Raw genomic sequence first — 15,452 nt, 5'->3', positions numbered from 1 at the left:
TATTATTGAATAACATATATCTAATAAATCTTACATGTTTTCTTCAATCGACTCTTGTGCTATCTTTTATCATCGGCAAAATATTTTCTCTACTTCTGGGATTGTTGTCTCACTTATCACTTGTAAAACAAAATACACACAAAATATTCTCTTATACTACAACTATGAAAAAGTGAAAGGAAAACAAAGGTTGGTTCTTCCGTCCCATTTTCTTTTTTTATCTTAAATTCTTGATTAAGGTGAAACAAGCTTTATTCACTTTAAATATTAAGCCACAACAACAATAACAAATCACGACAAGCAAGAAGTAAAACAACACTGATGCATCATTTGATCAATCCAACACCAATTATCCAAGTCAAACGAACACACACATAGGAATAACATTATAGAGTGAATGAATAGAAAATAACCTTTGAATTTCAAGACTTGTGAGTTCAATAATCCACTCAATAATCTGTTATCGTCGTGCGCGACACTGATAGCAACGTTGTTCTCAACCCTCTTCGTGATTTGGTCCTTCCCTCCTTGACTTGTTGGCTAAAGTTTATAAAGAAAATCACAATCCAGAGCACAATCCAAATGTTGTTGGCAATGATAGTCACTATTTAGTACAATATTAATAAGTAGTGTATTACTCTTCCTTTTTTTTTTTGGGTTCTCCCCTTTATAGTTCCTTGCTTTCCGTACCTCTTATCATAAAAAAAATATTATTATTTTCACAAAGCTAGAAATTGGTGCAAGCTACTGATTAATTTGGTGAAAACTCAATGTTCAATTGCTTGTAACCTTTAAATTTGAGGTTGGAATTTGGGAATTGTTGTTGGGTGCGCTATATCGAGAAGTAGAGAAGAAGCTGAAAGGGTGAGTGGTGCATGAACTTTTTTTTCCCTTATTAATTGGTATGTGAATTGGTAAGCCATATTAAAATGATTTTTTTTTAAGTATTACAACAAAATAAAAATTTGGGCCCTAAAATTTACAGGTCTAGTGCAAATGCTAGGAAGAGGTTGTGTGATGCGAAGGAGGAGCTGGCGAAGGCAATGACGTGACTCGAAGAAGATGGGGTTATTGTTTGAATGATGAGGTTGAATGCGGTTGGAAGAAAGAGAGGATCAAATTTTTGTGACAATTTTTTCGTATTGTGTGTGTGTGTGTGGGGGTGGGGGTAAAAACCCATAAATCATAAGAAGAGAGTAATCGGTTATGGTGTGAATGAGTGAGTACACGTATATATCAAAGTCAAAAAATAATATATTTCAATTTTACAAAAACAAAAAAAGTCATTCAAAATTTTGTAAAAATAGATTCCGAATATTTCAATATTTATAAAGATAACAATATATTTAGAAAGTAAAAAATAAAAGATAAGTGAAAAAACTTGCGATTATGTAATTATTTAATGATATTACAATTTATCGTATAGTTAGTATCTATAAGTTAAAACTACACATTTAGCCCCCACATATTTGAACAATTGAATTCAAATAAATTATCTTGCCAAATTTTCTAACCAATAAGAATCAAGTTAAATTATTTCCAATATGTTCTGTAAATATCTTACCAAGCAATTTTCCAAACATGTTATCAATAATAAATTAGCTCGTGTATTGTATAAGTATTTTTTAAAATTACAATTAAAAATAAAAGAGAATGACAATTACTTTTTAGTTATGACAAATATTTAAGATAATTATATAAGAAAAAAGGCAACGCAATGTGATCAAATTAGAAACTACAATGATAAATTTGTTGACTTTTATAAAATTATTTTAAAAATTATATAAAATTATTTTACACTATTCATGCATCACCATTAAATTTTAATTATAATTCAAGATTCAAATTAAAAACTTTTGGATTAAATTAAATTATCTCTTACCAAATAATAATTTTATATTTTTTAAATTTAATTATCATAATTAGGATGTTTCACTTCTCGAGTAATCCCACAAGTTGTTTGGATTGACTAAGACTAACTTTAGTGTCAGAGAACAAGGATCTTGAGTTCAAGATATGATTTTGTGTGAATCTTGTAATAAAGGTGTATTAAAAAATTTCTAAGATGAAGAATGAATTCTTGTATAAAAAATCTTAAAGATCTATGCACATGTTTAAAAAAAAATTACTTCAAAATATAAACTAATCAACGTGGGGAAGAAGGTCATTCAAGAAAAAAAAAACCAACAAAAGAGGAAAAGAATAGTAGAAAAATAGGACTGTGGAGGGCTCTCAAGGGGGAAGGAGGAAGGAGAGGGAGGAATGGATGGAAGGCTACAACCTAATCTTTTTCATTAAATTTAATTATTTAATTAATTATATTTAATTTAATAAATAATTAAATAAAATAATTAAAATTAAGATTCAGATGAGACCTAAAAAATCATCTAATATCTAAAAAAAGATTATCGTAAATCTTACCAGATCTTTAATCCCAAAAAATTATCATAAGTTATGGGTCCGAAAAAAAAATGATCTACTCTTCCGAATGACTTATTCCCACTTGAATATCTTGTCACTCTCCAATTTTATATTATATTGTTAATTGTTAATAGTGAATGAATATATTCTTTAATAAAATATAAGTTTTACGTAATCCGAAGGAGTTTGGCGAATCTGAGAGACGAGAGAAACGCTGTGTAGTTCCCATCAGAGATACCTCTGCTCTCGTCGGAGGTACCCTCCGTTGACGCTTCGAGAGGATGACTCCTTATCGTTTCCTCCTCTCATTCTTCATATTTCTCCTTCAATTCATCGCCTTTGCATCTTCTTCCACCCACTCCAATCTCACCCACATTTTGCAGGTTCCAAATCAACACTCCCATTTATTTATTTATTTTCTAAATCTGCTTATTACTAACTTAACTTCTTCGATTCGTGTAAACCAAGGATGTTCTGAAGGCGGTGTCGGCGAAACAGAAGTGGGATTCTTCCAATAACGACGACGTGAGAGTAACCAAGTTCGATGTCGGAAAGGTTATGTTCGGCACCTCCCTCAGCTACGAGTTCCGAATCAGATTCGGCACCGATAATAATGATAACTTCACCCTCAAATTCGTAGACCAAGTTGCCACGTGGAACAAGTTCAGAACGCCATTTACCGATTTACCCCCTCTCGTTCACCGGCTCGGTTCCTTCCCACTCCTTCATACCCTCAAATTGGAAGGTCCCTTTGCGTTGCGGGTCGATGCTCTTCACAACCTATCGCTATCCCTCCCCGTAAGCTATTTTTTCCATTCCTCTTAAGATTCTGTCATGTTTTTTTTTCCCTTATAAAACTTAGATCTTTGTATGCTAGGACTTGAAGGTTCCTTTAAAATTTGTAGTTTGTTCACTTTCTTTTCATATAGATGTTAATTTGATGGCAGGAACTCTTATACATAGAGAGAAAGAGAGTTTAATTTGTATGTACTATCATCAATCAATAAAAAATATTAGGTACGTAAATGAAAGAGCTTAATGGCTATACATGGTCTGTGTAAAATTTTTATACTATTAAATCAATCGGAAATCACTTTTAATATGACTTTAAGATAAATATTGTAAAAATTAACAAACTTACCTTACATAGTGTTTTTGTGATTGAATGATAGTGTTAAAAATTGTTTTACCCAGTTGGTACATATGTTTTTTTCTTGATATTAAAAGTGGACAAACTTTTCATACATGATCATCTGTGATTGGATATATCTTGCAAGAGAGTATCAGCCAAGATGAGTGAATGTCAAATTGTCAACTGTATAATCAACAATGACCATCCAAGTATGGTGGATATCTGGTCAAGATTTACTCCTTTCACTTCTAATGGATTCACTATCCACATGTTTGGTTGCACATACTGTGCTCCGTGACATGTGTCCATCTGAAGCTCTGTGGGCTTTCTTCAGTGTCATTTTCTTGTTTTGACGTGAATTTGAAGTGCAATGGGGATTAAGGACATTGATCCAAACACACACTATCTATAAAAGATCAAGTGTTATATAACAATAACTGTTGTGTTGATGACACTGGACAATTTGTTATTTCTTATGTGTTTTTTCTGTAGCCTTAAGCTTTACTTCATTTTTTTGATTGCTAACATAAACATCTTTCCTCTGTAGCTATTTTTTTTTTCGTCCAAGCAATCTATGATATATCCAAGTTAATTATTGTGGATAACTAGCAGTCTTGATATTTCGATAAATTCTGAGTTCTGACTCTGCCTGGCAGATGAATGTTTCGTACACTGGTTTGAAACACATACTTGTTGGTGAGGGTATTACAGTAGAAGTAAGAAGAGCACAAGAAATATCTCTTTTTTACTCGTCTGATCTTGATCTACAAATGAATGGAAGTGCCATGTGTAGTGAAGGGAAGAGTGACCTTTGGCCCTTTATGCGATCAACTTGCATGGCCCTGATTCCCATACGCATATCAGGGTCTGCATCTTTGGTTGCCTATAGAGCTCGAAACGCTTATGCACAAATAGCAACTACATTGATTTCAGAGGATGCTATTGAGCTGCTTCCAGAAAAATGTTACCATGGCCATGTGTTTAGAAAGCGAGCATGCCCCATTGATTCCTTAAGTTTGAGATTAAGTTTGTTGGAGAAAGTTTTGAGGAGTTTTCTTGACCATAAGATACTTAAAGATCAGCTTTTTGGCCTTCTTAAAGCAAATATTAAAGCATCAGCTGTTGTAAAGTTCCCCTTAGAATTAGAAAGGGACATAAGTAATAATGCCACTCTTAATCGTACGATTCCTGATTGGAGAACAAGGCCCGGTTTTGAAAGGTTCTGGTTTGAGATATTGGCCAGAGTTGAGGAAAACAAGCTCAAGCCTCTTTTAATCAAGGAAGTAAGACCTTTTATCGAATCAGTTTCAGTTTCCTGGGCGAATTTGATGTCCAATATGTCATACACAAAGTTGAGACCAGTGTTTTTTCTTCCGGAGCCTCTTACACTGGATGTGAAATGGTAGGAGAAACTCTTGTAAGCTATTGTTTTTTTACACTTTTTAGGTTATATTTGTAGATTCTTCTGTTGATCTTGTTATATGCGAGAGTTCAATTCTTGTAAAATATTACTCATGCACTCAGGATTGGTTCTTGTAAATACCAAAATAGGAGAGGAGAAAGAAGGAAGTGTAATTTGCGTTTACACGATTTGGTAATCTTTTAGGATATGAACCTAATTCTTTCTGATGAAGCAGTCTGGACTAAGCTGGTGGCTATTTCGTAATGTGTTAGTTTTTACCATGTTAGGTGGTTGTGCTGATTATGAAAAGAAAAAAAGAAAAAAATTCTATGGGGGAGGTATTGTATGTGTGGTGTGCTGCTGTGCTTTATGTTTGGTTATGAATATGGTCTTCAAAAATTTATTATCCTAAATGTAATACTCTCTCGTCTCAAAATAATTGTTTTAATCTTTGGAAAAAACAAATATAATTGATTGATGTGTTCACTTTTCAATGAGATATTTGAATATTTATCTTAATTTTATCTCTAATAAATACTCTTGTCTTAAAAAAATTTGATAATATATTTATTGAAATTAAGAAAGAAAATAAGGATATTATAGTAAAATTGTTTCCTAATAAATACTAACTCAATTATAATATTTATTTTCTTAATCTGTATTAAAAAAACCTTAAACATAAAGCATCTTAGGATGGAGGGAGTACTCAGCTAACTTGAAAGATCTCGATGTAATATATCCTAATTCAATGGCACCGGAAGTTGCAACTATTTACCAACAATTTCAGCATGATTATTTTCTATATGCTAGACCTCTATTTTTGAACTTTAGCACCCGGATATGTGCATATTATAATTATAATCTATACAATTCAAGCATTGCATGGGGTTTGAGTCATAACCACGTACTTTTCAGTTAATGATGATCATTGTTGTTTCATAGCAGAAGGATTTATTTATTTATTTATTTTTTTAAAAAATAAACAAAAGATGACATTTATTTATTTCCCACGATTCTTTTTTCTTTTAGAGGTGACACATCCGCACATGTATAATGATATGAAGTTGGCATTTAAAGAAAACTACTGTCTTGATACTTTGGCAAATTTTGCAACTACAAAAGTAAACTGATGCAATGTAAACAATTTACATGACAGTGAACATCTTGGAGGCATATTAATCTTAAGTTCTAAACGTTTGGGAGTTGTCTTCCACCCTCTTTACCAAGAGGCACATAACAAGTAATCACAGTTCACAATGCTTATCACTGACACCAACCATCCATAAGTAGTGTAATCAAATGCCACTAAACGCCAAGGAATTGTTGTGCGCAGTGAATTCATTTTTGCTGAACTCTGCATTAAAAAAAACTCCACAACACCAACCAAATATACCATAATGGAAACCCAGCCAAAACATACTTGTTGGCAAAGGCTTTCCAATATCTGCCTTAGCGTATTGTGTTGGATAGCCAAAGACTTGCAGTTAGTTTCTACAAGGATAAAACTTAAATGCAGTTTCATAGGTATTTTTAATTTTTTTTACCAATGTTATTTTTAATACTTTTCTTCAATCAAAATTAAGTTTTACTTTGTTCATCTGTATAATAAAAGTTTCCATTAAATTTCAACATAGATTACATATGTGAAACTCTAATTCTTACTATTAAAGAACAATATTAAAAGTACTTCTGAAATTGTATTTAAATTTTGTCCTTTCTACTATCCCAGCAATTGGCCATGGATAATTGGAAATAGCCGAGTGAATCAAATCTTAAGGCATCAAATTTTAGATTGGATTCCCATGATTTTTCGAGCAAGTAGGATAAAAAAAGGTCATACAAAGGGATTGGGAATTTGAACATCAAAGGATGATTATGAGAGAGGGACCAAGAACTTTAAACCCCGGTGATGTTGGAGTCCTTGGTGGTGCTTGTTATAGAGGTTTGAAACTGAGCCAAATGTGTTCATGAATATGTTGCTAAGTACCCATAGGAAGGAAGCTAGAGATGACAATTGAATTTGGACTTGATCGGTACTTCAAATAATTATGCACATTGGAAAAGGAAATTGCTTGCCCCATATATAAGATGAGTTTGGGTTCAAGTATTTATTCAAATAGAGAAAACAGTAGGAATGATTGCAGGTTTTGGATACTTTAATATATATCCGTCTGTCCCATACCGACACAATATAATTTAATATAATTTTTTATATATTTTTATACAAATTTATAAAAACATTCAGCAACAAAGATATATTATTCATGTTGTTTATGAATAGTTTGGTTCATGTTGCTTATTGTTTTTTTAGTGTTAAAACGTTACGATATGTATTGTAGTTAATTCCTTTATTATGTTAGGCATTAATTGGGTTAAGTTTTGTTATCATTTTTATAACTAAGGTTTGACGTATCTTTGAATTTTTTTAAATACAGTTAAGTGTATTTTTTATTGAATATTTTTTTGCCATTTTTATATGTAGTAATTTGTTTTGGTATTAAAACAATTTGAGGCAAAGGAAGACCCAAAAAGATTATAAGAGAGGTTATAAAAAAGGATTTTGAAATTAATGGTTTGGATAGAAGCATGGTACTTGATAGAACATTATGGCGGAAGTTGATTCATGTAGCCGACCCCACCTAGTGGGATAAGGCGTTGTTGTTGTTGTCGTAAAAAACAAGAACCTGCTATAAGGAAATCTGATTGTCACAGATGCCTAATGCTTGGGCACGTATTTAAGTACTCAAAAGGTACAAGAATAAAAGGTTAAATTTGTTAATTGAGTATATATGAATTTGGAGATAGAGTCAGAGATGAAGACTTTTTTTTTTTTTTTCAGATACGATTATGAAGATGAATATCTAATATCTTATCTAACCTTTATCCATTTGCCATCCCAATGGGTTAGAGCATGCATTGTAGGAATTTTGCTTCCTTAGTGAAATACCATTTTTCACTCATGAACTGAAAGATTAGTCATTCCTGAATGATGAAAACTACTATTTTATTTTTCTTACTTAAGATTAAAATGTGGATCAATTTAGTTCTTATATATGTCAAAAGACGACTGAATTGATTAATATTGACCTTTTCATCTTTCAAGAACAAAAAAAAATGGTAATCAACTACGAATTTTTTAAAGACAAAAATGATGTTTTACTCTCTTACACATGCTCCAGGGTCCAAAGTTGTCGTTAAAGGAAACATGTTGATGTACCAGCTGCATTGCTTCTCGCAATTGCTACACGGTCCAAGAACTTACTTTAGGCATTCATATTTCCAAGAAAACAAATGCAACACAGCTAAGAAAGTTTTAAATGGTTACGGTCAGAACATTTATAATCAAATATAGTGCATGTTTGAAAACCAGTTCAAGGACCTCCTAACTTACATCTGAGGCAAAAGTATAGGAGTTGCTTCTTGTAACTTACGTTTGCTGCATGCAAACAACCGGTTATCCAAGCATACTAATAAACAGTAATGTAAAAATGATAAGATTTGCATATTTTTGCTACATGCATAGACCTGGATTTTATTTTATTTTTTGACAAAGGAAAATCTGCTATATGCATAGACCATTTTAAGGATTTCATAATTATCCCCGCGATGTTTTTTTCTTTTTGTTTCTGGAGGCCTACCACAACAATATTATACAATTTTCTTTTAAAATATTTGAGCATTTGAAAACAGAAAATTAATATGTATGAGAAATTATAATAATGTTATTTTCTTGTAAGAGTTGAATTAGAGGGTTTTCCCTTCCACACAGTGTTTTAATATAATAATGACTCGACCCATATATATCATCAGAATACTGAGTATGGCTTCTACTGGAAGTACATAATGTACATGCCACCAAGACTTCAATCCCATCCTTGATTGGTACTCATCCAAACAACCAAATAATTAACATCCAAAATAGCTTCTGTGGTAGGGCTACTGAGAATTTAGCTAGTTGCCTCCTTAGGGTCATGGATCAAACTGATCATAATAAAATAAAAAATATTTTAAAAAGGATAAAATTAGTAAAAATAATAATAAATTTAATTTATATGCACAAACCGTGAAAATAAATTTTACATTGTAAACTAATTAAAAACTATATTAAAGATGACTTTTAAGATAATAATTAAAAAAATCAATTAAATTACTTATTATATATGACAATTTTTTTATTGGTTAATTATATAAATTTTTTACATTACTATTAAACAATGGTTGAAATAAATGATTGTGTTTTGTATTTCTTAATCAAAAGATTTGTATTCTTTATTTTGTTTTTGACGGGAATAATTTCAAACTAATATTATTATGAGATTTTTTGTAAATTTCAATTTATAACTTGGTGCTGCAAAGATATTGTGTGGGGTTTGTTTGATTTCAACTTTTCAATTCAGATCATAACTTAGTAATAAACAAAAGAGCTACAGCAGGTTCAGGTACATATTGGCCGGTTAAGGTGGGTGCCTTATGGCATTGACATTACAAATCTGAATGTAATTTGGGAAAAATAGAGTGTACTATTACTATACTGTATATCACACATAACTGGGCATTTTGTAGTCCCAAGTCCCCACGGATCACATGGTTTCCACGTGATGGCTCGACATTTTAAATCCTACACGTACTTTCTGCCTCAGCATGACCACTCTCAATTTCCTTTCATGTCCTCTATCTTGCCATCAAATTACCACTGCATGTGCATTTATGGTAATGTTTTTTATTTTATCGGCAAACTTTAATTTCTTCATTAGTTTTTATTAGAAATGTTAGACAAAGGATAATGTAATAAAATGATTAAAAGAGTATTATCAGTGATACATTTTCTAACATTTTTTTAATACACTCTATTATATATTATTGAGTTCTTTTTACTACTAGTAGAAATAATACGTGAAATACACGTCTAAAGAATAAAAGATAAAAAAAAATCGAGAATGTCTTGATTAAAAAAAAGCCACAAATTTAATATCTAACCAAATTACTTTAGTATATAATATATTGTAAATGCATTTAAAAATTAAATTTCTTTCTGAAAGCTTTGGTTCAAACAAATTGTTAAGAGATATTCTTGGGCACAAACCTAACATCTCATCCTTACACATAACCAATAAAAATTAACAAGTAATCAAATATAACAAATATTTATTATTTATTATAATTAATCTAATTCATTTTAATAAAAAATGATAATTTATTTCCTTGAAAAACAATTTGATCATATTTGATTCATATGTGGAGGAACCGAAAAAAAAAATCTGGTGCAACTTTAATTTAAACAAGACAATTGAATCATATAATTTGGATTAATTCCGGCCTTTAGAGGGACACCTAATGCATGATTATGATTATGGGCATGCAAAGTACTCCTTTATTGATAAACTCAAAACTCTTTCATTTCTTTTTCTTTTTTTTTTTCCGGTAGAGATCTTGGATTGCGCAGGTGTGACAAGAAGATAGGAGAAATTAATTTTCTCCAAGAAATAAGATAAGAGAAATGATTAAAGTTGTAGGAATGTTGTATGATGAAACGTTAGTTTGTGAGGTAGGATGCAACTGGTACATCAGATAATGCTTTAATTGATTGGTGTTTTGTTTTGTCTACCAAAACAACAAATATGGCAAGCTTTTGCGATAAAATCTTTTGAAAAAGTTGGCCTGATTGTTTGATTTCTATCGTATTAATGACTGGTGCACTTTGTTTGGTTGGAGATTAATTGCATTCTTGATTAAGATCTGAATAAGTTGATTAATAGCACAAATCTCATATTAGGAAATGGACCTACCTAACTAAAATCATCGACATGAACGAAAAAAAGTGTTAACTGTACCGATTAATTTTTAAAACGTAAACTGAATTTCATCCACGATTTACCTCTTTACTTTTGGTCCAAGGACTCAACATCTTTCATTATAAATTAATATTAAGTGTTTTTTTTAGAGGAGTTAATATTAAGTGTTACCAAGTGAAAAGTTATGATATTCATTATCTCAAGTTTTTTTTACATTATAAAAAAAGTTCTTTTTTTTTAACAGCATTGTCTCAAGTGATCCAAGTCTAATTACTTGTCATAAGGCAAATTATAAAAATGCTTTTGAGAAAAGTATAGCTAAAAAAGTTCAAATTGATCTATCATATTATAGGCATATTTAAGATGCTGACAAGCAAAATGCTCAAATATACTCAAAATTATAATAGGATATATTTGTGAAAGAATTCAATATATATAAAAAAATATGACTAAGGTTGAGATAGCGTTTGATATAGTAAATGTTTTAACATTTCTCAAGAAGTAACATTAGAATAAAAAAGTTTCATGATTATTAAAATATAAATCTAGAGGTTTTTATAAATGTTAATTTAAAAACAGGTGAAAAAAACTTTAATTTTTTACTTTCATTAGTAAAAGTAAATTTGTCTCGCAATAATAATTTTTTATTAGAAACAAAAATATTATTTCCAAAAAAAAGTGGGCATTGAATAAATATATTTCATATATATTTTTTTAAGAATCTTTGTTATCAAGAATTTCATTCTCAGACAATTGATTAAATTAAGAATTATTTTTTTCTGTTCCACATGCCACTGAAAGGTAAAATAGCATTTAAAAATGAAATTTAAGATTAAAAATATTTTAAAAAATACCATAAATTGATATCTCATTTTTTGTATAAATTATAGATATTTCTCGCATGAGACAATATTTCTCGAATTAAATATTATCATAAATGATGACTATCTAAATATTTAACACAATTATATATTCAAAATTTAGAATAAAAATATTAGTTAAGACAGAACAACTTCTAGTTTCAGTAATCACTATCATTCAAACTCTAAATATTTTGTGTTATTGAATTATTAAAAAATGTGCTATTATAATTTCGTAAACTTCGTAACAACAGCTGATAAATTCAAACTTAAAATACTGTGAGTAATTTAGACCAAAAGTTTTGTTGTAAAAGTATAATTCGAAAAAGGAAATGTTGTGTATATATATCAAGATTCGAATAAAGTTTTACTATCATTATTCCTTAGGACAAGTTGCTTTTCAATGGGGTGCATCAATCATTGATTGTTGAATTCAGGAAATGGATAAATTACTTCTTTTTTTTCGACCAAGATAAATTACTTTGTTTTTTTACAGAAGATAAATTACTTTGTTAGATAGCCTTCCATTAACTCAAAGGCTACATTTAGCTTTTCGTAATATCTAATAACAGATAATTAAGATTTGTATTAGATTCTAAAAACTTATAATAATTTTGTTAGTTATTTGTTTGGTTTTTAAATATTTTTTTACTCAATTAAGAATGGTCGTAACACACCAATAATGATTAGTTCCAAATGGCTGGAGTTTAGTTCTTAAATATGTCGTGAGAGGTTCAAAACTTTAAGTCTTGACTGAGATAATTTATCATAAGTCTTAAGTGTTGTGCTCATCTCATTTGTTAATGACTCTAATAAATTTTAATAGAAAGTCTTATTCATATATTTTTATTTAGATTAAATTATAATTTTGATTTTTTTATCATTTAAAATTTGTGATTTTAGTTTATTTTATTCTAAATCAAGATATTTAGTTATTTTATTTTTCAAAATAAATAATTTTGTGGCCGACATAATACTTATGTAAAAAAATATTAAATAAAATAAAAAATAAAAAATAAACATAAATATATAGGCAAGAAAAAATATTTGTTGTAATACACACTCATATATGAGGATTAAATTACATCATCATAACTTTAAAAGTGTTGTGCTCATTTCACTTATTAAGGATTTAAAAACTTTAATAAAAAATCTCATTTATATATTTTTATTTAGTTTAAATTATAATTTTGATCCTTCTATAATTTTAAATCCCCAATTTTAGTTTTTCTATTTCTAAATCAAAATATTTAGTTTTTCTATTTTTCAAAATAAATAATTTTGTGACTTGACATGACGTTTATGTGAAAAAGAATTAAATAAAGTGAAAAATTAAAAATATCTTAATAAATATTGAACTCATAACTCTTTATTTATAAATATGACAATAAATCACTAGTATACTTGTTTTGTTTAGTTAATTATATTAATTATTTTTTATGTATCATTAGTCTAGAGTTATTAAGTTTTCTCAAATTATAAAAATTTATAAATTAAAAAATATTTAATATATAAAAATTTTAATTTTATTTTATATCATTTATATGTTTTTATTTTGAATAGTTTACATATTCTATTTTTATTTTACCAATTTTAAATTAAATTTCATAAATTAATATGTAAATTATTTCATGATTTTTTAAATTGATTTTAATACATATATTATTTTTATTCTAATTATTTACATAAAATTATTCATAGATAAGATAATAAAAATTTGTTTTTTTTAATTAACTATATTAACATTATTTTTTATGCACATTAACAAAATTTATAAACTAAAAATATTTAATATATAATTTTTTTAATTTTACGTAAATAATTAGAGTAAAAATAATATATATTAAAATAAATTTACAAAAAATTATATAAATAATTTACATATTAATTTATAAAATTTAATTAAAAATTGGTAAAAAATAAAAATACGTAAACTATTCAAAATTAAAATATATAAAATGATATAAAATAAAATTAAAGATATTTTTATATTAAATATTTATCAATTTTGATAATTTGAAAAAAAACTAATAACTCTTAACTATGATATATAGAAAACAATGTTAATGTAGTTAACTAAACAAATCAAGTGTGTTAGTAATTTATTCTCTTATTTATGAATAAAGAATTATGAGTTTAATTCTTATTAAAATATTTTTTTATTTTTTTACTTGATTTAATCTTTTTTCAAGCATTAAAAAATAAAGAAATTAAATGCCTTGATTTAAAAATGAGAAAACAAAATTACAATTTAATCTTTTATTTAATATAAAAGTTAATGTTGTTAACTCTTTATTTAATTAATCACTATCGTCATTGTTGTCTCTATTATTATCATTAGTATTCTTATCAATCACCATTGTGTGGTCATTACCACCATCATTGATAGTAACAATTTTGTTGGAATCCTCATGATAAATTAAATAAAGGATTGAGATTGACAAAACTTTGGATTAAATCAAAATTAGATTTTTTATACAATTTATTATGGTTATTAGATGATAATAAAATCAATGAATTATGATACACTTCTAAAATTATACCGGTAACTTGGTCCATCTTCATGTGTGTATTTAATCAATTCAATTGTTAAATTATTTTATATTATTTCTATAATTTAAGATTCAACAACAATAAAAAAGAATTAAATAACTAATTTTTTTAGTATATATATTTTTTATTTTCTATAATAATAAACTAACACTTTTTTATATGTTTAAAAATATTATACCAACATTTCTTAAATCACTAACATTGCATTAAGAGAGGTGAATATAATAATTAACAAATACCTGCTTTACATAAACTTAAGAGATATTAGTGTAATTTGGTTGGATATATAAAATGTGAGGAAATTGAGTTTGAGGGAATCGAGACCGAACTTTAACCCTTGAATCCATCGCTGCCAAAAATGGTAAAAACGAAGACAATAATATATTTTTCAACAATTTACTCTAAAAATCTTGAAGAGAGAAGAAAACTCAACAAACAAATACGACTCTATTTTTAGTAACATACTTTGACTTTGATTATTACATAACACATTCTTAAATACATACTAAAAATATACTTTAAGTAAGATTAGGTTCTAAAGTAATTATCTATCAAGTTTGAATATTTCATCCCTTTGTCGTGTCCGGGTGTTCAACATGTGTCCAACATGTGTCTGTGTCTAATTCGATATCGACAAGTAAATTAGCATTCCATTAACTTATCGACAAGTAAATTAGCATTCCATTAACTTTTTTAAGAGATGAAGTGTCTAATAAATAACTATAATTCAGATAATAGTTCCAAATGACCAAAACCTTGAGATGATATTTCGAAATTTGACCAAGAGTAGTAGTTATCATTGCTCACTACCTGTCTCTTTACGTTGTTCTTGACTGTTTTGTGGCGTTGTGAAGAAGAAGCGTGGACCAGAACCGTTCAGGCATGAAATACATGCTGACCACTGAGTTCAATAAGTAACTGTATGCTAAGTACATTGCAAATTTGGAACAGAGAATGGCAAAATGGTAATTTGGAACAAGTAGAATGCAAAGTGTGTGAGGAGGTTTGAACAACTCCAAGACTAAGTAAAACACTACTGCATATCTCATCAAACAAGGATCAATTAATATAGATTATGAATTGTTCAATTTAATTATAAATCTTAAATTTAAATTCTAATTATATAACTGTATTTTATCATTTATAATAATCTTATTTAATTCAAACATTTACTAAAAAAAATGTTTTTTTTAAAAAGGAAAACAAAAACACTGCAGATCAGATCCACACGTTCAAACCCATACTTTCACATTAACTCCATCAATTCAAAATGAAAAACCTCGGAACACGAC

At 28.3% G+C, this 15,452-nt stretch overlaps 1 protein-coding gene across 1 annotated transcript; it reads left to right on the top strand.

Annotated features, from left to right (window-relative positions):
- Window positions 1-2,538: 2,538 nt before the first annotated feature.
- Window positions 2,539-5,138, top strand: LOC100804093 (uncharacterized). Its single transcript, XM_003549367.4, has 3 exons — window positions 2,539-2,804; window positions 2,890-3,219; window positions 4,210-5,138. Exons 1-3 carry the CDS (start codon window positions 2,703-2,705, stop codon window positions 4,957-4,959), a joined length of 1,182 nt encoding a protein of 393 aa, XP_003549415.1. The 5' UTR covers window positions 2,539-2,702; the 3' UTR covers window positions 4,960-5,138.
- Window positions 5,139-15,452: the final 10,314 nt, after the last annotated feature.

Source organism: Glycine max, chromosome 17 (genome assembly GCF_000004515.6).
Source record: "Glycine max cultivar Williams 82 chromosome 17, Glycine_max_v4.0, whole genome shotgun sequence".
Classification (NCBI taxonomy): Eukaryota; Viridiplantae; Streptophyta; class Magnoliopsida; order Fabales; family Fabaceae; genus Glycine; species Glycine max.
This window is presented reverse-complemented; position numbering and strand designations above follow the sequence as displayed.